The 25,807-nt window shown below is 46.8% G+C and overlaps 1 protein-coding gene across 6 annotated transcripts in view; it reads left to right on the forward strand.

Moving 5' to 3' along the window:
• The window catches only part of FLVCR2 (feline leukemia virus subgroup C cellular receptor family member 2), a 31,601-nt gene that overhangs the window by 4,005 nt on the left and 1,789 nt on the right, over window positions 1-25,807 (forward strand). Inside the window, exons 2-12 of one of the 6 annotated variants that reach the window (XR_001466830.3) lie at window positions 7,221-7,362; window positions 7,827-7,967; window positions 12,620-12,687; window positions 13,426-13,529; window positions 17,457-17,567; window positions 18,033-18,138; window positions 18,617-18,728; window positions 19,133-19,188; window positions 21,321-21,417; window positions 21,497-21,807; window positions 22,624-22,674. Coding sequence is in view for 2 of the 6 variants with exons in the window: in XM_040701865.2 (XP_040557799.1) it covers window positions 7,115-7,129; window positions 7,221-7,362; window positions 7,827-7,967; window positions 12,620-12,687; window positions 13,426-13,529; window positions 17,457-17,567; window positions 18,033-18,138; window positions 18,617-18,728; window positions 19,133-19,188 (855 nt within the window). In the remaining 4 variants the exon portion in view is untranslated. Of the gene's footprint in view, window positions 1-3,238; window positions 7,130-7,220; window positions 7,363-7,826; window positions 7,968-12,619; window positions 12,688-13,425; window positions 13,530-17,456; window positions 17,568-18,032; window positions 18,139-18,616; window positions 18,729-19,132; window positions 19,189-20,955; window positions 21,134-21,320; window positions 21,418-21,496; window positions 21,808-22,623; window positions 22,675-25,807 lie in introns of those variants that run through there. The other 5 variants (XR_005860451.2, XR_006939499.1, XR_212418.4 and 2 more) reach the window with 5 other exon arrangements.

Here is a 25,807-nt window from a genome sequence, read left to right on the forward strand (position 1 = left end):
GCTCTTTCTTGGCAGGTCCTTTCCTCTTGTTGTGAAATGGGAGGAAGAATCTTCAGGGGTTGGGCTGTGGTGGGCTTTTGTAAATAATCATCGGGTCTGCAACATCTGAATAGCCATTGCTTTTTTGGGGGTCTGCAGTGCCCTGTGTGCTGAGTGTGTGCTGCTGTTTGCCTCACTGCTAACCCTGTTCTGTACTGTTTGCCCTTCAGGTTAGGCAGCATCTGAAATTCCAGGAGGTGTTGTGAGAATGGAGCACATCCGGTGGGATTCCTTTCTTCAAGCAGACTTCTAGATCTCTTTGGTTCTTCCCTCCCTGCTGGGGGGCTTCCCATCTCTTCAGATGAGATCTGATTCCTATTAGAAATAGAAACAGGTAGTGATCTAGTTCACATCTCTCTGTAGTCTGGCCCTGCATTTTTGGGGATTTTAGCTATTAGCTTAGAGAAGCTTTTACCGAGGAGCTGGTAGCAGCAGCAGTTAGAAGTGACATTTTCCAGCCTTGGCTCCTTTCTCCACCTGCAAAGATGACAGGGTGCATCAGGGCACTCGGATCACAAGGAGTGCTGTGTGGCCAGCTCTCTGAGGTCCTGGCAGTGGCTCTGTGCGGGAGGGTGTGCTGACCAAGTAGCGACGTGGCTTTCCCAGGAATGCCTAAGCTTCTATAAATGAGCACTGGAATCTGAAATGAACTTTTCCTACTCATTTAACCTGGTGCTCCCTTCCCAGCCAGGCACCAAAAGCAGCTCTCTCTTTTCTTTCACAGAAGCAGCTGGCTTTGGGGTTTTGCTCTGAGGAGGTTGCATGGGAGTTGAATGAATGACAGCAGTGTTTCTGCTGGGAGGGGCTGCCCTATGGCACCCTTAGCGCTTGCCTTGCAGGATCCTCAGAGACTGTCTCTGTTATGTGACTGTAACGTGTCCTTGACCCATGTATTATATTCTGATGGAGAATTCCAGCAGCTGCTGAGGTGGCTGTTGGAGCTGAAACCCCTCTTCTGCTTTACTGTTCCTTATCTGCTGCTGTTTTGCTGCATTGCATTTTTTCCCCAGTAGACTGGGCGAAGGTGCATTCGGGGCTGAGAAGCCTGAGTGACTTGCCCAGAAGAAGCAGTTCTCATGATCTGGCATTGCATCATGTTAAACAGCGTGAGATGGTGCCACAGAAGAAGTATGATGAGGAATGGAGTTTGCTTTCAGAAGAGCTTTGGTTGTGCAAGTGCAGACTGAAGAAATACGTTATCTCATATCAGTGGAAGTATATATTAAAAAAAAAAAAAAAAAAAGGCTAAGCCTTATCTTATCTCTTCATGAGGCATGGATTACAGTTCTTCCTCTCACTGTGAGTCCTTTCTGCTTCTTAAAACACTGTAAAAAAGGTAACTAAGCTGTGCTGCGTTTAAGTACATTGACTTCCTTGCTCTTTGGATTTTAATGGGCCCTTAGAGATTTTAGTATTGCTGTCAGTGGTATGGAAGAAGCATATCTGGATAGCAATGCAAATAAAAACGTACCGTGTAGGAACTAGCAGCTTCTGCTTTCCACAGCTCTTTGGCTGTGTGTCTTCAGTTGGAGGCACTTGCAGTTGAAACAGGAGGAAACGCTTCAGTGCGGAGCTGTGAGACACAGACAAGAGTGGCAAAAGGGGCTGCAGTGCCCAGGGCTTTGGAATACGTGTGTGCCTCTTCCACAGCATTCCCAGGGTGAGTGGTTTAGGTCTGATGCATTTCATTGCCTTGGCAGAACTGTCTGAGAGGCACTGGAATGGGCTTGGTGTGTACTGAGCGTAGGTTCAAAGTCCCCCACTCTCATATGTGTTAGAGCGCTGCATGACAAGGAGAGCCCTTCTGAAGGGGACAGATGTTGCTGCACTTGGCTTGTGTGTTTTTGCAAGCTTTTTGGAGAACAGTGTTTCCATGGTAAGTTGTGGTGGCTGTCTGAGATATGGAGGTTTCCAGAACAGCAGTTGCAGTGCACAGGCTTGTCTGGAGACTTTGCACAAAGGAACTCTGCTTCCATCTTGGTGATGTTGGATCAATTCTAATCATTCAGGTGGAGAATCTCACAGCGTTTATTTTAAGGTCTTGTTATCTGAAGCCACTTGTAGTTGAATCAATAAATCTAAAAAGCACTTATGCTGTTGGGTCTGGAGAGGAACATCTTGAAAATGTGAGGCTCTCCATGTTTAAAAGGTATCTGTTAGAAAACAAGTACATTGCTGGGAGCCGCAGGACCAACTCATTAAAACAATTAAAATGCTACTTGTTTCTTTCAAAGCACGATGGGCCGTCTGGTTTTCTAGAGGATTCTTCATTGCCAGGTTCCTTGGTTGTTATGGATATCGAAGATTAGAGGTAGTGCTGTTCATTGTAGCTGAATGGCTCCAGACTGGTGCTGCCTCTCCCAGCAGTTACGCAGTTGTTTCTGGCTCTGCTGCTTATTGGAGGCTCCACTAGGAATTGTGCAGTGGCATGGCTGGGGGTGGCCTGAGGTTTGAATGGGATTGTGTGACTCCCAGAGGACTCTCGTGTGGGTAGTTTGGGTGTGGGGCTGCTAGGAGGTAAGTCCTTTGCACGGGTTTTAGTCATGCTTTAGAACATCAAATTGGATAGGATTTAGTAGGTATCTTTCCAAGAGACACATACAGTCAGTATTTAGACTCCTGTTTCCTCGTTCTCTGAGAAAGGCGCGTGAGAACACAGGAGCACCTGGCTAGGGCAGGCAGCCCTCCCAGCCCCAGAGTCTCCATGTGGAAACTTGCGGAGATTGAGTTGAAATCGGAGTATCTGCCAAGCTGTTGTATTGGCTGTTATCTGCATGTAGACTTCATTGTTTTGGTTGCTACAATTCTGCCACTTTGACCAAACTGACAGCCTGCTGTCCCTGGGGTTCCCTGGGACTTCTGCCCACAAAGGGCCTTTTAAAAATTCACATCATGTTTGCCTTCCCACATTGCTGATCAGAGTATTCGGTAACAGACTAGTTAACGCTTTGGTACACTGGGTGCCAGTGGTGTGGGTTTTCTGTTGTTCTGTTCTTTCAAACTCTTGAATGAATCCCTTCTGGTCCTGACGCGACGCATCGTAGAACAAATTAATTGCAATAAATTGATTAAAATCTTTCACGATAAAACTTTATTTGCTATATGAAGAGATTCCATTGAGATGGAAACTCCCCGTAAAAACCACACAGTGAATGCTGACGCAGGAGTTCATTTAGTTCTCCCTCTGTCTCGAATATTCTTCTTCCATGGTGATCATCTTTTGGCCTTGCAGCCTTTCTGGCAGGCTTCCTGACTGTGCTGTGTTTGAAGAGCTTTGACTTGGTTTGTCAGGCTGCTCCTCAGCCTTTTTTGGCCTAATTATGGTCTTACTTTAGTTTGGTCAAGCTTGCTGTCTCCTCTTTTTCCTGCTTGGAGAAATGAAGTCCAGCTTTTGAGGGGTGTGATGATTTATTAGTTTTTTTCCTTCTTTTTAACTGTGATTGCTTTCATACCCTGTTCTAAAATTATGGATGATATTCTGCACCATGACAAAATTCAGGTAGGAAATACATTCTTCTTTATCAACTTTATCAACTTTTAGAGAAAAAATGATCTGAACAGCATGCTCTGCTGTTGCTGACTTTCTGGGTATTCTGTTTAAGAACTATCCCAAAGCCTTCTTAAGTGCCAGCAGCCTGGTTTCTGCAGGGAGATTCTTGGAGGTCAGGACATGACTGTGCGTTTCAGTGTGGGGATGCTCTCGTGTTGCAGATCTAGCGATGTGCTGAAAACGAAATCTCTCCTTCTGAAAGCTGAAGTGTGTGCTGTGTAACACTTACCGTACTGCGGGGAGCTTGCCTCTGTTGCTTAAGGTGATATGAATATCCAGGGTCTGTGAGTATTTCTCAGGATGTCAAAGCGGCCTCATCATCATAGGTTTGGTAATGTCAGTGACCCTGAAATATAAAATGTGTTTCCTGTTGCTATGCTGGGATTTTTTTTTCCCTCTACCACCTAATTTTTGTCAGGTTTAATAAACTCCCAATGGAGAAAGTGTTCCCTTTTTTTTTTTTGGAAGGGAAGGGGGGAGGATGAACATCCTTTTGTGTTCAGGTCTTCTGAGAAGACAGCAGCGGTGTCTGAGAGAGCTGTGTCCGTCCTGTTGGAGTGTCAATGGCCATAGGACTCTCAGAAAAGGATTTCTGAACAATTTGCAAAACAGGTTCTCGGTATCCTTTTCAGGTAGGGAAGGCTAGACAAAAGAGGGAATCCGGACTGTGGTCCCAGAGACATGGGACCACGTGCGATTGCACGTGACAGCATGTGATTGCAGAGAGCGAGCCCATGGGCAGCAAGCATAGGAGTCCAGCCCCATTCTTCCAGGAATGAAAGGGTGATGGGGCAAAGGAGCAGTTTCCGGGAAACGGTTTATGTACCTCATTTAAAGGGTGGAGGGGCCCACGTGGAACCCTGTGTGTAAGGGCTAGGAGGATCCCAGCCTTAGATGGAAAGGAACAATGCTGAGTCTTGTCCTTGAAGCCTGAACTTCTAGGAGTGCTGAGAAGCAGTACTGGAGCCTGGTGCGGCTGTGTCCTGGCTGAGTAGGCGTGCTGGGGCAGCAGGACCACACTCTGGCCAAAATAAATGTGCTGCAGAGACCAACAGGCTTCTGCCCTGTAAGCGCCTTCTTGGTTTGGTGTCCATCTTCACTGCGCTTCATGGTGCTTATGGAACCTCTGAGGGCTCTCGTTCCCAAAAGTGGCCTGGTCTGGCATGGCACATCCATAACCTCTTGATGACTCTTCCCCACGAGGTCCTGTGATGTCCTGAGAGTGAACTCAGCACAGGTTTCTGTTGCTGATCCAGACCTATGCTGTCATGGTGTCCCAGAGAGGGCACTGTTTGATACAGGAGGAGTTTGGCCAGATGCAGTTGAAAATTACTTGACCGTAAGTTAAATACGGTCTCTCAATCTAGCAGACAGCTCTGAGCTGTGAGCAGTCCCTGCTCCTCAAAGATCCACCAGCTGGGTGGAGTAGCAGGGTTTGTGGAGAGCTTGCTACAGGGCTCAAACTGTCTTTTGTTACAACCAGCAGATGTAGCACCTGGAGCGTATTTGTTCTGTGATCTTTATCCTGGCCAGTTAGAAGTCCCTCATTGTGCTTCAGTGTGGAGGTATGTCTGCAAAAGCATGCAGAAGGTGAGATGAGTTCTTGCTAGAAGGCAAGCCAGAAGGTGTTTGAACTTGTCAGGGACACAGAGCTCCTGGGTTGTTCTGCTTTGTATTTTGCCATGATTGTATGTGGTTAGTGGGCAGCAGAGTGCTTGAGTTTCTTGGTCCTTGCTTTCTTTGCCCATAAAGTAAGTCTGATGGCACTAATAAACCCTTTCCAGGGACTATGAAAATATCGAGCACTGAATCCTTCTGTTGGGCAGAGCTGCTGTTCAGCTGCATTATCGTGGGGCAGCTGGTCACGATTTTGCTAATGGCTTCACATCTATCTGATGTTTCCATAATGAAATGGTACATGCAATGGGCTTAATTTGAATGCATCCTTATCTTCATGTTTTGCATACTCCTGTCGCCTTTCATTGTGAGAATGAGGGCAGTGGCTCTTAGAAAGGCTGTTGAAATAGCGCAGGTAACCAGTGCGGGGGGGATTTTTTTAATACTTCTAGTCTGTCTCAGTTCAGTTAGCACTGTACCAGCACTGTGAGTGCTTTTCCACTGCCCAGCAAAGGGTCCAGCCTGCAAAAGAGATTGGAATTCTATGTTTGAAGCAGAGGTGAGAATGGATGCATGGCCGCCTGCCGTCTCTTTCTTGGGTGCCTCCTCAATCCTTCCGTCTATTTGAAGCTCTTGTGTGTGCCTTGTTACTGCTCACAAATGTAGGCTCAAACCAGGAAAAAATAAATGAGGGTGTTGCTAAACAGAAAATTGCTTTTGCCCTGTACAGGGCTGAATGTGCAGAACGTCTCTGAGAGCAAGCAAGAGCTGAGCTGATTTGGGGCTCTTTTTTCTGATGTCTGAGAGGGCTTCAAGTGCTGAAAGGGACAGAGGAGAAAGTAAATACACTCCTTGGGAATGAAATGCAACTGCAGAGTGAAGTACAGGAGAGGGAACAAAAAGTGGCTTTGTTAGGCCTCTTCTTTAGAGTACTCAGAAATGTGATAAGTGCACGTTGACTTCAGCCTTTATGAAATGCATGCTCCCGAGCATCAAAGCAGCTATTTGTCCCCTTTGTCCTTTGAGGGGTGGCACTGAAGGCCTGTGACATTTAGTCCTACCTGTCAACGTGGCAAAGCCTGTGCTGCTACAGCTTGTTGCTTTCCTGGAGAAACAGCTACCTAGCAAGGAGCCCACGTGTCCTCGCAGAGACTTGTGCTTTCACTGCAGGAGCTCCTCAGCTGGACACATGGGGCTCTTGGCGCAGCGGAGGACAGACCTGCAGGGATTTCTTGCTGCCCTTTAGGGCCAAGCATTTTAGCTGGGGCAGTTGCCAAGCCCCATTGTACAACTTCAACACTTAAGGAGTGTTGGTAGCGCGTATCCTTTGCTTTCAGCTTTGATTATTTTCTAGGATCTCTTAGTGCAGTGGGAAGGGTGTGAGAGGTATTAGGGTGAGCCTTGTCTTGGGAGGGTGCTCACTCAGAATTAACATAATGAAATGGCTAAGACAGATTGATATCTCTCTCATCAGGAGTGGGCAGGATTTGACGTTACATCAGCCCTGGCTCTTTGTCAGGCATGAGGAAAAATAGGTTCAACTCATTGACCCTGCAAAGAACTGGGGTGTTTTTTGGAAGTGTCATTTTCTACCAGTTTTAATGAGCCAAGTTAGATTACTGAGTGACTAGGCTAGCACCAGAATAGGTGCAGGATAATGAGTGGAATGTGTGTGTGGACAGGAGCGTGTGTGGAGGAGCATGGGTAGAGCAAGAACTCCACTTTGTTGGAGGCAAGTATTAAGTCTGTTCAATTGTATTATAAAACCTTGCCTTGAACATCGTCATAGTTGTGAATCTGGGGGGGCGACCTCTCATGGCCTAGTTGCTGTGGGCATCTGGTTTAGCTTTCAGTTATTCGGTGGTAAAGGAGACTTTCACTTTGGAGATGAAGCTAGAATAGGCCCCGATGAGCTCTTACCAGGTGAGGGAGGATTGCATTTCTCATGAGCTCTGAGCCAGTGGCAGTGTTGTGGTTCCATGTCACCTCTGTGTCCCCTCTCTCTCCTGTTCAGCTCGGCATTGCTCTTGGCTTTCTGATCCCTCCAGTGCTTGTTCCCAATGTGGAAGACATGGAGAAGCTGGCTTACCACATAAGCATCATGTTCTTCATGACAGCAGGCGTGGCAACAGCCCTCTTCATCCTGGTTGTCATAGGTAAGGAGGTGGGAAGTGTATGCATGACTCCAAGTGGAGCTGAGGTCAGCCTGTCTGTGTGAGTGGAGATCATCTGGGGATGTGTCCCTGCACACAGCTGGCTGTGTCATGTAATAGTAGATCTTGCTGCTTCAAGCCCTAAATGAATGGCACTTGTAGAAGGGTGTATGAGGGGGGTTGTGAGCGAGCCTGTCAAACTGTTCATTTCATCTTTTGACTGCCTATGTTATAAAACCCTGGCATGAATAAGCCCTTTAAACGCCAGTCGTTGTTGCAGAGACGCTTTCTTCTCCTGCTCCTGGATAAGTTTGGGCACAGAGAATCGAAGCTGAAGGATGCTGATGTGTTTTATACACTTAACTTTACTAGCCCCTGTACTGTCCCTCAAGCAGTTCTCTCCTCATGTGTACCCAGGCTCCCTAGTTGCACTGGTGCAAACGGGTCTATTTTGTGTCTGGTTTCAGTCTTCAAAGAGAAGCCCCCATACCCTCCGAGCCGAGCTCAGGCCCTGATCCAGTCACGACCAGCAGAGGAATATTCCTACGTGCAATCGATCCTCCGCCTGCTCCGCAATGCCAACTTTGTGCTGCTTATGGTCACCTATGGTAAGATCTGGCTGTTTTGTGCTTCTAGACATGCTTGGCTTCTCCCTCTCTTTGTGCTGTGCCAGGGCTGTAACTGGGCTGAGCCAGGTTAGGGAAACATAAGGATAGCTGTGCTGCTGCATACCAAGGATCCCTCTCGCACCGAGGTCTGTCCAGCAGTGGTTACAAGCAAATGCCTAGGGAAGAATAAAAGCAGGGCAAGCATGCACAGGACAGTACGACCTCACCACTTTTCTCTCAGCTTGTGACTGCTTTCTGTTCAGAGGATTTTCTTATCAAGTTATGGGGTTTTTTTTAGTTGTTTTTTTTTCTAGTTCATTAGTAACTTGGACTAATCTAAGTGTTTACTTAAGAAACATGGAGCTGTCTTTGAGTGCAAGTCACTGCACATAGTGCAAGTTATTTTCCAAGGAAAGTGTATGATTGCCAGGCTTCCCAGTGGAGGTGATGTGGAGCATGTTGGTGTGCAGATTGCTCCAGCTTTTTTGGCAATTCCTATAAAGCAAATAGAAGGAAGGATTGGAGACTATGTTCTTTTGCCATCTGTTCTTACACACTGAATTTGCTATTTCTCTTCAGCAGCCTTGCTGTATTTCTCTGAGGGCAGTGTGACATGTTAAATCCGTTCCTGATGCTGAGTTGTCCTATGCAGAAGTATTTTTCTCTTTAGTGGTGACAGGGAAGGCCACTGCAGCCTGCGCCTGGCTGTGTGATAGAGTTGTGAGCTTGACCACAGGGAGGTCTGTCCCCTCTTCCTATCTGCTTGCTGTGGAAGCTTTTCAGGAGGAAAGATAACTAGTGCTTGAACTTCTGTGGTTCTGTGTTCAGCTGTGGACTTTGTGGGTGGCACGTCTAATTGGAAAGAGTAACATGGTGGCTTTGTACTTGCTGAGAGTGCTAACGGCTTTGGAGCTGTTGAAATCTCCTCTCCCTTCCCAGTGCAGCAGTTCTCTAGGAGCACCCCTCAGACCACTGTTATGCTCTGCTGGTTTACGTTGCAACTGCTGTTGTGTTTTGTTTGTTTTCCTCTAGTACTTGGTGTCCTCTGTGAAAGTGGAGATTGAAAAAACTGTCAAGAAACAGACTGAGGCAGGCTGGCTGAAAGCTGGGTTGTGTCATCTGCTCGGTTTGCATGTACGTTTCAGGAAGAAGAAAGGGGAAAGCATTAGTTTTAATAGGCGTGAACAAGCCCTAAATGAGAGAGGCAGGCTCTCAGTATGAAGGGCATATTTAGTATCTGATCTCCCTGGGATAATTCCTTCCTGGCAGTCACAAATGATGTGGAAAGTGTTCAGCGCCTCATAATCCTGCCTTTCTTCCTGCCAGTCTGTGCATTTATTCTGCACTCCCTGTGTCCGCCTCAACTCAATCTCCAACGTGACTTTAAGGCTGCTGGCAGTGGAGATAATGTGACTGTTACTCAGAGAAGGAACTAAGCAGTGAAACTTCTTTTTTTTTTTTTTTTAACTTGTCTGGCTTTAAAAATGGGGACAGTTTTTCCTACTCAAGTCAGAAGTTATGTTGGCCAAGATTTAAGACATCTGCAGCCACATGAGCACAACTGAGTCATCCTCCCTAGCTAACACAGATATCTGCAGCCTCTCCCAGCTTTTGTATTAGCATAGTGTGCAACAGGGGAGAGAGCGGGAAACGGCCTGCTGCTTCATCTCCCTGGCTTTAGAAAGAATGTGAGCCTTCATGGGATGCCAGGTCAGAACAGGCCTGTGGATCTCGAAGTTAAAATGATATTACTAGCAGCTGCCAGCTCCTTTCCTGTGGTAATACTTGCAGTGGTGGAAACATTGGTGGCACTGCAGCAGTGCTAGTGCAGGTGAACTGTTTATCAGGGAAATCTTCAGGCTGCCTTTTATCAAAGACTGCCGGCATTGCTTCAGTAAAGCTGAGTCGTGACGTGTAGTGGGCTTGAAGAAGGATTGGATTGGACTCTGCACTGGAACTGCACATTGCTACAGGGAGGCAGTAGGCAGGAAAAGGGTGGGAAAGCTTGGGAAGGGGGTGTTAAGTGGGAATGATGAGGCTCCAAAAAATCAGCACTTGGAAAGGGGCAGTGATGAGAAGGCAGGGTAATGAGGTCTGCATAAGGAATCATTGTTCTGGATGATGATGAAGGTGAAGAGGAAGACCAGTAGTCTGGCTTGTAGGTAATACACTGCTTAGTTACAGGAGAATTGAGATCTAGTCAAAGGCTTTGTAAGAGCTCCTTTTGGAACCTTAGGCAATAAACTTCCCCTTTCTGGCCTTTGTAAAATATAGGAGACACAGTGAGGTCTCAAAAATGCTCTTATACAGCACATTACAAGCAAACCATGGCAAATAAGTAATGAATCAGGTGAGGCTGGACCTTCAGATGTGTTAATCCCAGCTATTGGTTCTGGTTTCCTCATCTGCAAAGGCAGTCGGGCACCATTGGAAACGTCTCTTGTGTATTTTACAGGCATTCAAACAGCTGGCAATAATTTTTGGAGAAACTTCACTAAGCAACTGCCACATGTAAAATACCTACGTTTTTGCCAGCCTTCACAAATGCAAATTGGACGCATTGTCTTGATTCTTAGAGTATTTTGTCTGACTCTGGTGCTAAGTGCTGTTGCCAACTCAGCATCTCTTTCTATTCGGTTTAGGATTAGGCGCCTTTCTCTTTCTTGGAAATCCCATGCATCACAGAGCCTCTGTGGAGCTGGCATGCTGATGGCATCAGCTACCAGGGTCTGGCTATCCCCAGCAGGCTGCTCTCCTCTTGGCTAAGTGAGAAGTATTAGATGCATAAATGACTGGCCTATGTTCGTGCCCAGCTTTGTGGTGAAGCAGTAGTGGGTAGAAGGACTGTTCTGATCTACCACACTCCCATGACCTGGTACTGCAGTTTGTGGTGTCTCCCAGTGAGCTGAGTGCTCCTGAGGTAGAGATGGGATGAACCCAGATTAGATTCTTGTGGGGTGCTTTGCCATAGTCAGGTGTTGCAAAGAGCCAGCTTTCAAGGGTGCAGGAGTTTCCAGCCTTTCTAGGTAACTCTTGAAAAGGGTTGGTTGGTTTTTTTTGTGCATAAAGAGCAAGTCACTCAGCTTATTTGCCTCTCCAGTCACTTCCTGAGACATGCATTTGGAACAGGAACCACTGCCACAGGCAGTCAGCTTATGGGATCACTTGCATAAGATTATTCATCTGTTCTGCCGCGTGAAACTGTGAAGTTAGCTCTGCTTAAAGTCATCAAGGATGGTGTGTGAACAAAGTGAGATCTTCCCTCCAGCTGTTAATCTTGTGGCTTCTTTGGTTGCTTCCTGAGCTGTGTAGGGCGATGGACTGGGTCTGGGGTTGCCCAAGGCTTCGGGAGCAGGGAAGCAGGAGTTTGACTTCAGGGTGTTGTCAAAGCTCTGCCTGCTAGACTGCACTTCTGTACCATGTATTGCCATCTTTCTGCTTTTAGCTGATGCTGAAAGAGGAAAAACAGGAATTGGGAACTTGTCATGTATCTGGGCTGTGAGAATTGCTGGCATCTGAACCAGAATTAAAATCCCATGCCACTTTATGGAGCCTGTAAATGTGTGAGCTGCAGTGGTGAAATCTGTGTCCCCCCATCCTTCCCCCTACTAAGTTCACTGAAGCCTTGAAGAGAAACTAACTGCAAATGTAAATGACTTTCTGAGAAGAAAGTTGAGCTGACTGTTACAGACATCATCCACCTGGGGAAGGTTTCTCAGTATCACCCAAGGTGAGAGTGTAGCCGCTGTGGTACTGCTACTTCAGCACCCGTGTGGATATGCTTGTCTACTATAAAATAAATAAATAATAAAAAAGCACTCTTGTTTTCCATGCCCTTCAGGAAGGCATTCAACTCAGAGTTGCATGTGTACTGCAGCCGGGTGTCTGAATATGGCTTGACTGATAGCACTCTCAACAGTTTCCATTCTCACCTTGGGTGATACTGAGAAACCTTCACCAGGTGGCTGATGCCTCTAACAGTTAATCTAACTTCCCTTTCTTAAAGACGATTACTTTCACAGTTGTTTTTTATTTTTCAGGCTTCAGTGGTATCTTGTAAAACTGCAAGACTTTCCTTGTGCAGATGCATGCACCAGGTGCCTTGGGGAAGTGCTGTCTGTGCTTGCCATTAGGTCTGCTCCTTCTTGCCTTCTGGTATTTCTTGGCTTGGAGAGGTTGTCCTTTACTGTCAACTGGGAAAGCTGTCAGGTGTTTCTTTGGGAAGGAAACCTTGCTGATCAATGGCACCGGTGTTAATTGAATCTCAGGCCCTGAGATTTACCTGACGGTGAGGCAGATACTTTGCCATTGCTTTGAGAAAACTCAACTCCACTGCTGAATATGCCTGTCTGTGAAGGAAGGGTTGAGACCCTATGAAGGGCTTGCATGACCTTTCAGTACTAGAAATATGCACAGCTTTTCTTCTAGCTCTTCAGGTAAGAGCCATCCTGACATTGCAGGGTGCTTCCTACTGCATGCTGAGATTCAGTTGTCCTTGGTCTGCTTTTCTACCAGTAACCAGCCTGTCCAGCTGTAGTATCTCCTGATGCTCTGCAGCCTGGCTGTAGGCTGCCGTCCTCACGATCTGGATGCATTTCTACACAGCAGAATAGCACCAGACTGAATATGCCGCATTTTTATCCTCCTCTCAGGTCTGAATACAGGTTGCTTCTACTCCCTGTCCACGCTGCTGAACCGCATGGTGATCCATCACTACCCAGTAAGTGCATCCAGTCCTTGTGGCTTTCCGATGCTTGCCGTTGCCCATTATTAGCTGCCAAAGGAGAGTCTGTGAGAAGTACAGTGCTGCTGGCCTGGGCTAAAGTGCTTCTGCAGCCTGCAGCACTTCTGGCTGGCTCGGGCCTGGGTTGGCTGGCTGGCTAGAGACCATTGTTTCTTTTTGTTATTTACAGTACTCTGTGAAGAATGGGAGCTCTAAAAAAGAGAACTCCTTCATATCCTAAATGAGCCAAGTATAAGCACTTTCTTCTGAGATTCTCCTAGCAGTTGTCTCTGCCCTTTTCCTGACAGTGATTTCTGCTGGCGCACCTGCACCTGGAGGCTGCATGTGCTCCAGGTGCTGAGCTGCTGTGATGTTTACTGCTGGGACAAAATGCCAAAGAGAGCTTGTCCATGCTGCCTTATAGTGGGTCCCAGGATTTCCTGGTTGATGTGGCCTGAATCCTGATGCCAGATATCAAGCATCGCTGAGTTTATGCTGACTTCTCTGAGGGTGCCTGTTCATGTTGGCCAGCGCGCTCATGTTTTCTCTGGGCTGGCCCAGAGAGAAGTGCCTGTATCCAAAAGAGTTCTTGCAAACGCTGTTTCTTGTTAACTTGTTAACAGGAGAAGTCATGTATGGGGCACTAACTTTGGTGTCTCTTTATGTCTGGGTTCTCCACACCTCACTTTTTGGCTATGACTTGGCCCCTGTGTCTTTGTGTGTGTCTTACCACAGAAGGAGGAGGTGAATGCTGGCAGGATTGGACTCACCATTGTACTGTCAGGCATGGCTGGTGCTCTGATCTCTGGCCTCTGGTTGGACAGAACCAAAACCTACAAGTAAGTCTCTTGCCTCTGTCCTGCTAGTGACTGTGCTTTTCTGCTCTGTGCAGGGAGCAACTCTGCAGTTGTGGCTTGGTAGTCCAGAGGCTGAATCGCTGCAAAAGGTTTGCAGGGAAAAAAACATAGTTTTTGAGAATCCAGATAGTCTGAAGTGAAGTTTGGGGCAGCATGTTAGTCTTTGATGGACCCATAAGAGGTCTAGTGCTAGTGCTCTGTAGAGAAACATGGGGGAGGGGAGAGAGAAGATAGCTTGGATGCTGCTTTGCCAGGGATGAGAGAGCTCTTGGCACAAGCAGAATCATTACTGTACCAGACCATTTCTCTGCCCTTACAAATCAGCTTCTGTGCATCTTTGTCTTGTTTAATGAAAGACACATTTAATCCAGTGCCCAGAGGCATTGTATGAGTGCATGTTACTGTATTCAGGGCAGAAGCAAGGGAAGGGATGATGAGGTTGTGGATGGGTGGTTCTGGATTTACTGCTTGGTGGGCTGAGGCAGCAGATCTGGTCAGAATACCGTGCCCATTTTCAAGGAGACAGCAAAGGGTCTCTGGGTGTCCTGCAGCTCCCAGTCCTCAGGAACTCGGATCTTGCTGACAGACTTTTCTTTATAGGGCGTCTCAGGGAATGGAGAGCACCTCTCTTTTTTTTATGTGGAGATCCATGTAATCAGTTTCCAGTTTGTCTGCTGGCTTTGGGAACTGTATTTTAACTTGTCTGAGCAGCTCAAGAAGGATGGGGCTTTTCTGGTGATATGAAGGTGATGAGTTGAAGGCAATTTTAGAGGCCTTTTCCTTGCAGCAGCTTTTCACCTTGGAGGGTATTGCTGCCTTTAAACTGCCTGGTATTTTCTGGGCTGCTTAGGAGAATCTGGCAAGCTGAGGGCTTGCAGCTTCTGGAGTGGCCTCTGGCCCTAGCAATCGAGTATGGGTTCAGAAATGCAGAGGAATTGGGCTTCTTTGACAAGAATGGAACATGAGGACTCCTTAGGGGCATGCCAGGGGACAGGAGCAAATGACTAATAGAGAGACCAGTAGGTTTCTTGTCATTTCTAGATCATGTACCATTGAGTTTATTTCTCACTTGGCGGTCCTAGGAAATGGAAACACAGCTCTTGCGAACTGCAGTAGCTAACTGTGCAATCTAACTTGTCTTTTTCCAGACTGGGGTTAGTGGTAAGGTAGCCTCAATTGGCACTGTTCGGGTGGATGGTCTTCCTGCCTCTCCTTGAATGGAGCTCAATAGTAGCATGCGGGCTGAAGAACTTTGTGGTTCACCAGGCGGAGCTGGAACTCACAGTTTGGCAGCACAGAAGGAAAATAAAATCCTGGATACATTGAAGAGACCACGTAGGTGGGCAGAGCAGCCTGAGAGTGCAGAAAAATAGCGCTCTGCTACCCATAGGACTCATCCAATGGGCTCCTAAGAATATCTGGGGATAGATTTAGCCTTAAATGAAGAAAAACTGCTAAGAATTTGCTCTCCATTGCAGCCTACTAAGTGGGATTTCTGTGGAACTAGCATTTTTTTTTCTGAATGCTACAGAATCTTTATTTAGCCTCATTTAAAAGTCTATTTAAAAAACTGTCAAGATGCCAGATGTTCTAGGCAGGTACCCTCCCCCTTCTCTGCACTGCTCTGATAGTGTCAGGAATGAAATGGTAAGCACATGAAAATCAGGGAGGAAAGATGTCAAGTCCTTTTTTTAGTCAACTCAGAGAGAGAGAGAGAGGGAGAGAGAAGCAAGTGAATGAGATCCAGCTGTGATTGAGAGGAGCAGGAGGAGATTAGTAACACGAGCAACTGCAGAACACTTTGTGGATGTTTGATCATCACTGTCCCACTGTTCCTTAGAGGGGTGAGGCTGTGCAAAGTCAGGCTTTCTCCATCTGTTGTGCTCAGGCACCAAATGGCCTTGCATTCTTGCTTTTATTTGGCAGGCAAGTCCCTGAAGCACCCCCATCACTGTTCTTAGTTTTGGAATTAACAGGCATAGGTTTGACCCAAACAAATGTGCAAGTGAACTGTCCCAGAGCTCAGGCTGCCTTTGGGATGGCTGATTGAGATCTGAGCACCTCTTGAAAAGTTCTGAAAGGTTCGGACTTTGAGTTAAGTGGAACTTCCTCTGCATCCTTCAGGTTCCTGGCTGGAAAGAGAGATGGGGTCGTGACACCTGGTGACTGCCTGTTCGCTTTGGGTGCCTTGGCATTTATTAGGGGAGCCTGGCTTAGAGTTGGAGGCCTTGGGTCAGTGCTTCTCTTCAGCTGAACTTAGCTTTTAAGAGCAATGTTAGTTAGACTGAAGACCGTGTGAACAGTTCCAGATAGTGCTCTCTGCTGTCACATTTGTTTCAGAAATAACCACCTCTCTCTGCTGACCAGGTGGAGGAGCTAAGTGATATTTTAAACTTGGGTCTGTGCAAGCCCAAAGTATGTTGAAATCTGTGGGAAGGAGGGAAGACTCAGATAGTAGAAATAGGACATCTGAGTTTCCACTGGAAAAAAAAAAACGGCCAGCCTATCCTGGTCTCCCTTTTGGGCCTGCTGTTGTAAGCCTTTTCCAGGCTAGTCTTAGTGTAGTGGGCATGCCTTCGCCATATCCTGCCCAGTTGTCCTAAGGTGATGTAGCAGGACGTGTAACTTCGAGCACATGCTCACTGCATTGGGCATCCTTTCCAGGAGACTGGCTGTATCCGTCCCAGTTGAGGATAACTTCCAGTCCCTGTAGGGACATCGTGGGAACAGCTCACAGTGTCCTGGTGTTTTTCACGAATGTCCTCTGTGAGTCTGTTTCTTTATGTTTTTATCCTTCCCATAAGATATTTATGGCGGTGATAAGAAGCTTATCAGGCAAAACAAGGCATTCTTCCATGCCCCAGTGCCCCTAGAGTCATAGAGCATTCTCCTTGTCCTCTGACTAGCAAATGTGCTGACAAAAGGGCCACTTCATGAAAAACATTCTGCCTTGATATCTTTCCCCAGGGGCTCCTTTGTTTCCCTTTGCCCCAGTATCTGCCTGCATCTTGGCTAAGCCCTTTGCTTGTATGCAAAATTTTGGTCCTTGCTTAGCACTGAGTCTCCTTTTTTTGTCATCCATGATATACCCAGGGGAACAGAGTCTTGCTAAATCTTGTTTAACAGAAGCCTGCCTGTATGCTTAAGGCTGTTTCCTGCAGCAGGAGTTGATTCAGAGCTGACTACTGGGGACTGGTGAGTAGGGAGAAACTCAGTACGCACATCTAGGGCATTTCTTGGTGTGTGACTTCCACTGTCCTGAAGCCTGCAGTCTTGTTCTTTCCCAGGTGACTGTCAGTTCATTTTGTACTGCTGGAGCCCAGTGACTGAGGGATACAGATTAATGAGGAAAGCTTGTTGTGTTTGTGAGCTTGCTAATATGTGGTATCCATGGCAAGATTGAAAACTTTTCTTCTTTTCACCCTCCCGAATTCTGCAATTCCAGTGGAAAACATAACTTGCTTTAAACTGCAAGAGCTGCCTGCTTCTCTGAGCCAGCCTAGTTCTCAGTGGAGGACTGTGTGTTCTGGGAACTTCCTTCTTGCAGCTTTGACATAGCATCAATATGAAACAAGGTTCTGACCACATCTGGTCACTAACTCATTCATCTTCTTTGCCTGGAGTTGAGGAGTGAAGTGCAAATATGGGCAACTGTCAAGAAATAGTGAATCAGTTATAAACTGCTTCAAAAACTTGAACCTTAAGCCTGGGAAATTAATATCAGACCTCTGCACTGAGACCAAAACTGGCTGGGGGTGGAGGAAATAATTTTCCCAATGTGCCAGCTGTCCCTGCTAGCAGAGATGAAGCTTCTGAGGATCACAGGTGCATCCCGGAAAATATACCAAGATCTATGGGTGAAGAGGAGCATTTGATTATATAAAATCCTGACTGTGCTTTTCCTTGCAGACAGACAACGCTAGTGGTCTATGTCATGTCTCTGCTGGGGATGGTAGTCTACACTTTCACTCTGAACCTAGGCCACCTCTGGGTGGTCTTTGTGACTGCAGGCGTTCTGGGGTAAGTTCATGTACAGGCTGCTTTCCTCCATGCTTGAGCTGCTAGGATATGAGGAGGGAGGTAGAGGTCACGGCCCAGAAGGGAATGGGGAGAGCCACAGCCTGCTTGTGGCTCCCACGTGGGATAAGGACAAAAGGAAAATGCATGTAGGCCTGTCTGCCTGATGGACTGTGCTGGGGGCGATGCCCTTCTGTGTTGCTTTTGGGAGATGCTGCTTTTACTACCTCTTTCTTCGCAGCTCCCTGCTGGCTTGGCTCCATGCCCGAGGCTGTGAGCAAAAGTATTTGTGGGTAGGAGGGAGACCTATGCCATGAAGAGGGAGTCAGACAGATGTGTGGGCTGTGGCAATTATATGGGAAATATCCTGCGCAGTAAGTCCAGCATCAGAGCAGGCTTTTGTGCTACGTTGTGCCTCTTCAGTCTTCTTCCTAGCACTCACTGAGTTTTCTGTGTGTTTCATTACAGATTTTTCATGACGGGGTACCTTCCCCTGGGCTTTGAGTTTGCTGCAGAGTTGACATACCCAGAATCAGAAGGAACATCATCAGGGCTCCTTAATGTCTCAGCACAGGTTGGTGTTGTTTTCCTTTTTCTTGCTTTTTTTTATAGGCAGAGATATGAAATTGTAGCTCCCAGCCCTGAATCCCATTTCTTGTCCATGATTATTGCTGCGTACAGCAGATCAAAGCACCTCAGAACCTGGCTTTTCAAGTAATGGTCCTTGTGGCATTTGTCTACTGGCACCCGTTCTGTTTCTGTTAAGGAAAATGTCCATCAGGATGCCAGTAATCCTTGCTTTTTCCATTATTGTTCCTAGCAGTCCAGTGAGAGAGGTCTTGCCTTCTCCCCAGAGACAGGCTTTCAAGCCTTAAGGGTCACCTGTCTTCCTATCAACTGAAAGGAGATATCCCTGGATGTGTTTATAACCAAACTTTAGCCTAGTGAGGGCAATAGCTTGTCTGGCCTGTATGCTCTGATACTTTGATAAAGCTGGGAAGCTGTTCAGGCTGCTTTATAACAGTACAGCTTGACCTTGTGTTTGTTTGTAGATCTTCGGTATTGCCTTCACCATCAGCCAGGGGCAGATCATCGATCACTTTGGGACAAAGGCAGGAAACCTCTTTCTTTGTTCCTTCCTGTTGCTGGGGTCCATTATGACAGGTAACTAAATTTCTCAGTGTTCTGCTGTGACTCTTCCCCTTGGGCTTGGCATGTGAATTGAAGGGCTTTGGGGGGTGGCATTACCTTCAGGGGAGGGCAGAACCCACACAGCAGCCCCATAGCAATGTCACAGTACTTCTTGAAACATCTGGTTTGTGTTACAAAATGATCCAGAGCTTCTTGCCCTGGTTGCTTTTTGGGGTCTCCAAGATGTACCTTCTGAAAAAGGAAGGACAGAGACTCCTTATTGCACCATATAGAAGTGCTGTCTTCCTCGTTCAGGACAGTGGTTTCCCTTGTTCAACATTATGCATTCGTCTGGGGCTTCTACCTCTTTGAGATAAATTGATTTGGGATCTGCATGGTAATTAAACTACCTTCATGTTTTTCTTTCTTTGTTGAAGCATTCATTAAGGCTGATCTCCGAAGACAGCAGGCGAATGTGGAAAATGAACATACAGTGAGTAAATCTCCCTTCAGTCTTTGCTGTGCACCTGCTATTGGCTCAGGACAAACCTCAGCCTCTCTCCCTTCTGGGAATGGAGCTGGCCCCCTTCTGAGTTACGATTGTAGCTGTGATTCTATCTTATTGTCCCACCACTTGCCCAGCCTGTGGGGAAGCTCCTTGTTGGCACATTCAGACAGGTGGCTGTAATTTCAGCTTTGCCAGCTGCTGGGAACCTCTGTTGGCTTACTTCTAATGTTCTGCAGACTCTGTAGGCTCTGATCTTCTGGGAGTCTGCAGAGCTTTACATGTGTTGTTCTCAGCTAAAGACAGCTGTGGGACAGAGCTGTGCTGGCTTCTTTCTTCTAACCATACCTTTGCCTTGTTTAGCACTGGGTAACTATTCTTCCAGCTCCCTAGAGAGGCAGGTTGTTCCTCTTCATCCCTGTCTTCAGCTGCAAAGTGGAGTTCTTTGCTCAGTACAGGAGGAAAGTGAGTGGCAAAACCCAAATCAGGGCTTGAGCAGTGTAGCTCCTTACACTTCGTGTAATACTGTAGGCAGGGCTTCTAGCTTGTGTCAGAAGGCAGGGTAGGAGGTCCCTGTGCTATAATGTTGCAACCACTGCAGCTGTTTGCATGAGAGAGTGGGCCTCCAAGGAATGAACTGCAGTGGATACTCTCAGAAGTTCTCCCTGCGGGGAAACGGAGAGGATTGATGGTTTGTTGGGGTGCTTCTTCTTAATGCTCTGAGCTGCTCTTCTAGGATGTTAGCAGAGATGTCCATTCAGCGTTCATGAAGCCAGCAGCGACCACGACTAGCAAAGTGATTAAGCTCAGTTCTCTGCTGGCTCAAGTCAGTTTTGTTCAGATGATGCTGACTTTTTCCAGTTAATCTAGCCAGTCCAATCTGGAGAGAGACCAAAAGGTCCAAGAAGCTGTCCTACTCCAACCAGCTGCTCAGGAAGGTGGATTTTTAATTACAAAATATATGCCTTTTGTTTGTTTTGTTGTTACAGAACTACCTGAGCATAAATGCAGAAAGTAGGATAAGTAGGGGTAATTGATACTGCTGTGGGTAGTTGTTGCACATAATGTTCTAGAATAGACCGGGAAAAAGAAAGGGTGTAAAGTTACTTAGTTTGGGTAAAGTTGCCTCTCCTGTTGTCATAACTTAAGAACAGTTCTTGCTTTTTTTCTGCTCTGGGGCTGACAACTTCGGCTGATTGTAGGAGTGGTAAGCATCAGGGTCTGTGTGACTAAGCTAGAAGACTGCTGCTGTCCTGAAATCCTGGCATGAGTGGAGTTACTGGGGAGACACTTAGTTTAGCTGAGCTAGGGTAACAAGCAGTCTGTTTTATACACACCAAACTGCTTGTATCCCATGAATAGCAGTGGTGAAAGGATAAAATTAAAGGAAAACCATCCTTTCTCTTCAAGCCCTCTGGCAGCAAGGTTGTCATGAGAGGTGCTGGTGACACAGTTAATTCATAATGTGTTTGTAGAAGATCCAGAAAATATCAAGGTTGTGTCGCCCAGTGGTAGTAAGGCCCTTTCCCTTTTTGTCAGACACTTCTCTTGCCAGATGAACTGTACGCTTTTGGCATTTTTTGTATAAATCTAAAATAAAGTTGTAAGAGTTTGCTGCTGGAGGGGAGGCATTGAGACCACAACGGAAGTAGTACGGGTCACTTCTGTAATCCTAAAAGCTTCCAAAACCGACTGCAGTAAGAACCAGAGGGATGCGTGTGAGATAGTAGGTCTCATCAAAAACTTCAATGACAGCACCTTCCCTTGAGGACTCATGCTCTGTGGAAGTCGTGATGGACAGCTCTTCCACCTCCACTACAAATGGCTGGGCATACCAGGTTATTTCTCAGGCTTAACAACCAGCCCCGAGCGTGTGACCTGCTGAAGTGAGGCTGCACCTGGTGTTCTGCGTTATTGTGGATCCCTCAACCAGGTGGGCAGAGGCACTGTGTGCTGCCTTTGTGGAGGGTTCCGATGGTGTCTGTACACTGGAGCTTTGGACTTACCTGTGCTTGGGTGTTTGTACTGGTTTCTTTCTTACTTGTTCCTCATTTTTTTTTTTCTCCCCTTCCCTACTTGTCTCCATGTTTTCTGGGATCTGACTTGTGGCGTTGTTACAGAGACTTCAAGGCAGCAATCAGATCACGGCTTACGGACTGTAGCTTGTAACCCTAATCCTGTCAATTCCCATTCCTGTTCACTAGCTCACATACGAAGGTAGGAGAATCACACTAATTTGCTTGTCTGAACACTCATGGGTGGCACAGGCACCAAGCCAATGACACTTCTGTGACAGTACCAGCAGGCACAGGCTGAGATCTGCCCTTCCTGGTTACGGGTTTGAGAGGAAAGATAAGACAGCTTTCCAGAATAGTGAACACCCACCAAGCTTGTGTTGGATGAGGCGTTCAAAGAGGTGCAGCATTGCAAAGCCTGGTATTGGAGCAGATGGAGAACTGAATTGATGGTAAATTGCTGGGGAGAGGAAATGGTGTTTGGAGGCCTTTCTCAGATGTTACTTTTACCATCCAGATTCTTGGCTGGAAGTGGTACCAGGAGCTCTGGAGAAGAGTTGGCTTTCATCACAAATGATAACAAAGTCATTGGGTTGGTGCCTTTTGATATACAAACACCTGAAAATTATAAAGCTCTGTGCTTGTCTGTCTGTGAATCTTAGTGACACTTGGCATTTTCTCAGCTATTGCTTTGGGTGTAGTGCTTTATTACTCTCTGTTCTCTGCTTTGCGCTCTGGCTGACAGCTCTGTCAGGGTAACTGGGCTACCCTGTGCTTCTCATCAGATGCGTGTATCATCTCGTGGCCATCATCTATGGGACTAACAGACAGAAGTCACAAGAGTCCCTTGGAGAAAACCACCTCAAACCCACTAAGATTGGGCATGAGCTACAGGGAGTGTGAAGCTGCCACACTTTGATGCAAGCATGAAGAGCAGTCACACGCACTGGGCAGGATTTGCCTCTGGGCTGAGCACTGAGCACTGAGCACAGTGAAGCTGTCCCCGTGTCTGTGGCTTTTTTAGCTGGCATATAACTATGGTGTTCGCTTGGGACAAAGCAGCTGAGAAGCTGTAACTGCATGAGTTGGGCAAGCCTGTTCTAGTATACTGGTAGTTTGGTAGTTTTTTTGATGGCTGAAGCTTATGCTGTTGCCTTTGTTGGTATTGGTCCTGTCCTGGTACAACTGCCAGCATTACTGCTCACATCCCAGCTGCAAAACAGGCATTGTGAGACTCAGGCATGCTGCGTTACTGCTACTGCAAGGAGGAGACACATTCAGAGGCAGATATGAGCTTCCAAAGGATGCAGAGTTGTGGAGCTGTGCACCCTGTCCACTGAAATGCTGTACTATTGGCTGTATGGTCCTGTTGATGACCGTGTGTTTTCTCTGTTTTCTCACCCAACAGAGGTGAAGTCCCATGGTGGAGGTGGATGGTTGACTTACTGTTCTGTGTGGGACCTGTCATCTAGTATTGGGCCTAGCAAGGTTTGAATCTTCCTGGTGTGAAAATAGAAATGATTGGGTGGAGAACTGTCACAGCTTCTAACTGGATGTTCAGCTTTGGTGCAGAGCAGGACTGTGAAACAGCCTGATTTCCCAGTGTAGACAGAAAAGAAAAATACACATACTAATTCTCATACAGAAAGATCTTCACCAAGTTATATCTTCTGGTGATGAAATAGAAAGTCTAGAATCTAGCTGAGCAACTGACTTTGTCAGGTAGAAGAGGAATGTGTAATGCCACAGCATCAGTGAAAAGAGTATTGTTATCAGCCTTCACTGTCTGCCCAGGAACCACAGCTTCCAGGCAGCCGCCTGTCAGAGCTTTTGGTGGCCTGTGTCTGCACTGCAGGATGGTTTCCTCTTCTTCCTGCAGGACCTGCCTGGTGCTCACAAGCACTTTGTCATGTCAGTGCCTTTTTCTGCTTAAGGTTACAGTTAAACAGATGTTGCAATTGCACTTGTAGGGGATCTAAATGGCACTGTGAACACTGTCCTCTATTGAGAAATCTGTAATGTGGTTCCAACGGTCCTCTCATTTGTGTCAGTTCCCAGAGCACCAGCAGGGTTAGCTTTCTGTATCTCAGGACACTTGAATCAAATGTCCGCAAAGAGACTCATAATTATACATTGGAGCTACATTGGAGCTACATGGGCTACATTTACTGTAAGGGTATCTGAGGCCGTTCCAACATTCTGCCTTGAGGTTTCCCAGTAGTGTCAGTTGAATTGGGATCCATATTATTGTCATGTTTATGCTACATATGCAGCCTGTGCTCATCTGTTTCTGGTTTCCAGCATCTATGCAAACTATTATTATTTCTTTACATTATTTATTATTTATTATTTCTTTACATTACGCAATAAGCATCTTTGCTGATGTTTGTAATTGTTTTGAGTTGGAAGTGCCTTTCTACAAGAAAGCTCTTAAGCAACACTTCTCTGGAAATACGTCTAAGCTTATGCGTATTCTTTTTAAGAAACAAGCTATCCTGCTTGTTTGCTTGTACAGGATCTCAAGTTGGCAGGACTGTCTTTTTCTTCAGACTGGGCCTTGCTAGCTCTCTTGGAATATAGCAAATTGGATTGAAGTGTGTTTAGGATACTTCACGCTGATTTCATATCGTAGGAGATTTTTTTGGTGTGTTTGTGTGTGTATGTGCATCAGGAGCCTATTTTTGATAGCAGACTGTAGGTGGAAAAGTGATTTCTGGCTTTGTCCTGGTTTTTGACTTGCAATACAGTTCAAAACTTTTGTCTGAAGTGTTAGTCTACCAGCAGGGCTGAGCACTGATGAGTGTAGGTGACTTTGAGCAGGTCAGTGGCCATCCTAGATATGCAGCCATAATAAGGGATTTGCTTAAAACAAGGCTCGAGTTCTGCTGTGTTCTCAATCCGTGTCCTGGATAGGTCAGGACTCAGTCAGGGCTCAGTACCGTGTATTGATGGTTGTGCATTTGCCCGGTATGAAGATGGTCTGAATCTCAGTGGAACACCCAAAACTGTGTTGCCTTTTTGTCCCAATGACAGTGCAATTCAGAGGCTGGCCAGGACACCAGGAAAAGCATTCTACTCCTGTAGCATACTGGAGTCCCTTGGAAGCTGGAGCATGCTCCAGCTCTAGTGAAATACTGCCAGTAAAAAAAAAACATACAAAAAGATGGAATTTTGCATAATAGGCACAGTGTGTGCGCCCCCTCCTGTTTCTTAGACTTCCCTGCACCTTCTCTGTGTTTACTGAATAGCAAGCAGCCTTCTCCTCCTCACAAAGCCATGGGCAGGCCAGCTGCAAGTCCCTTTCTAGTGCTACATCTGCCACCTGTGGGAGTAGCCTTCTTGTCCCAAGGCTTGTCCCAGTAGCCTGGATGATCTCCTAAATCATCACCCCCTGTAGCTCTGTACCACAGAAGCGGTGTTGAGTCCCCAAAGGTGCTTGGGGAGCCTGTTCAGAGCTGCCAGCATGCTTCTATGACTCATGGCTTTTCTCAAGCCTAAATGCAGCTATCCCATTGCTCCTACCTTTGGCGCTGCTTCTTGCAACCCCTCCTGCCAATGGGAAGTTTCTTCTTTTCTGTGCTCCCTGGCTCTTCCCTCCAGGCATGTCTTTGAAGCTCTTCTGGTCTCATTCTGCATTCGAATATTGCTGCTGACCCTCCAAAACCTTTTCAGCTGCTGTTTGTGTAAGAAGCTACTTGGAATGAAACTGTCTTGTAACTCTTGCTTCCATGCTGCCTGGACTTACCTCGAACAGCACTGGGGATGCAGACCTATTTGTGCACCTCTGACTCCTGCCTCAGGTTTCAGGCTTGCCCCGCAGTGAGTTAACTCGGAGTCCAGGCTGTACAAGACCCATGTTTACCTTTATAGGCCTGCATGCTGTCTTCTAAATCAGTGACAGTTGGGGTGTCTCAGTGTAAGCAGCCAGAACTTGGAGAGATTTCTGAAGCCTGCTGGGGGACCTGAGAGCGTAAGGTCTAATCATAACTCGGCCTTTAAAGATGCAGCAAGAGGGACTGATCCAGCCCTAGCCAGGGAGGCTGAATTGGAATTATAGAAGTTCAGCTGTTTTATGCAGCCCCAGGTTGTGTTAATTTGGTAGCAAGCTGTTTTGCCCTTGCTTTTCCTCTGTGAAATGACTGTATAGCTGCCTCTGTTCTAAGGGAAGAAATTGTAGGAGAGGTGAGGTAATCAGGCTAATTCTTTCAGAGGATTTACAAAAATTAGTAAATAAATAATTGCTGTGTATCTCTGCCTTTCATTTCTTGTGGCAGTTTAGGACACAAGTAATGAATGTTGAAGGCCTTATCTGTACCATGCTGTGGAATTATCCCAGCCGTAATTCCAAGCTGGGGATGGGGAAGAAGGGAGGCAAAGTGCCAGCCTTGAGTGGGGTGAGGAGGAATGAAAAGCCTTGAAGGTGAGCAGCACCAGCAGCCTGTCTGGGAGATGAGGAAGCTCTCAGACATGCCAGAGAAAAGTCAGGATTGGAGCTAGTTGCTGTGCTGAGCCTTCTGCTGTAAGATACAGGGAGGGCACAGGGTGCAACTTCTCTAGGGCTCCCACAGATACTGCCCTTGGCATGCCCTTCT

The sequence above is a fragment of the Gallus gallus genome, chromosome 5, assembly GCF_016699485.2.
Source record: "Gallus gallus isolate bGalGal1 chromosome 5, bGalGal1.mat.broiler.GRCg7b, whole genome shotgun sequence".
Lineage (NCBI taxonomy): Eukaryota > Metazoa > Chordata > Aves > Galliformes > Phasianidae > Gallus > Gallus gallus.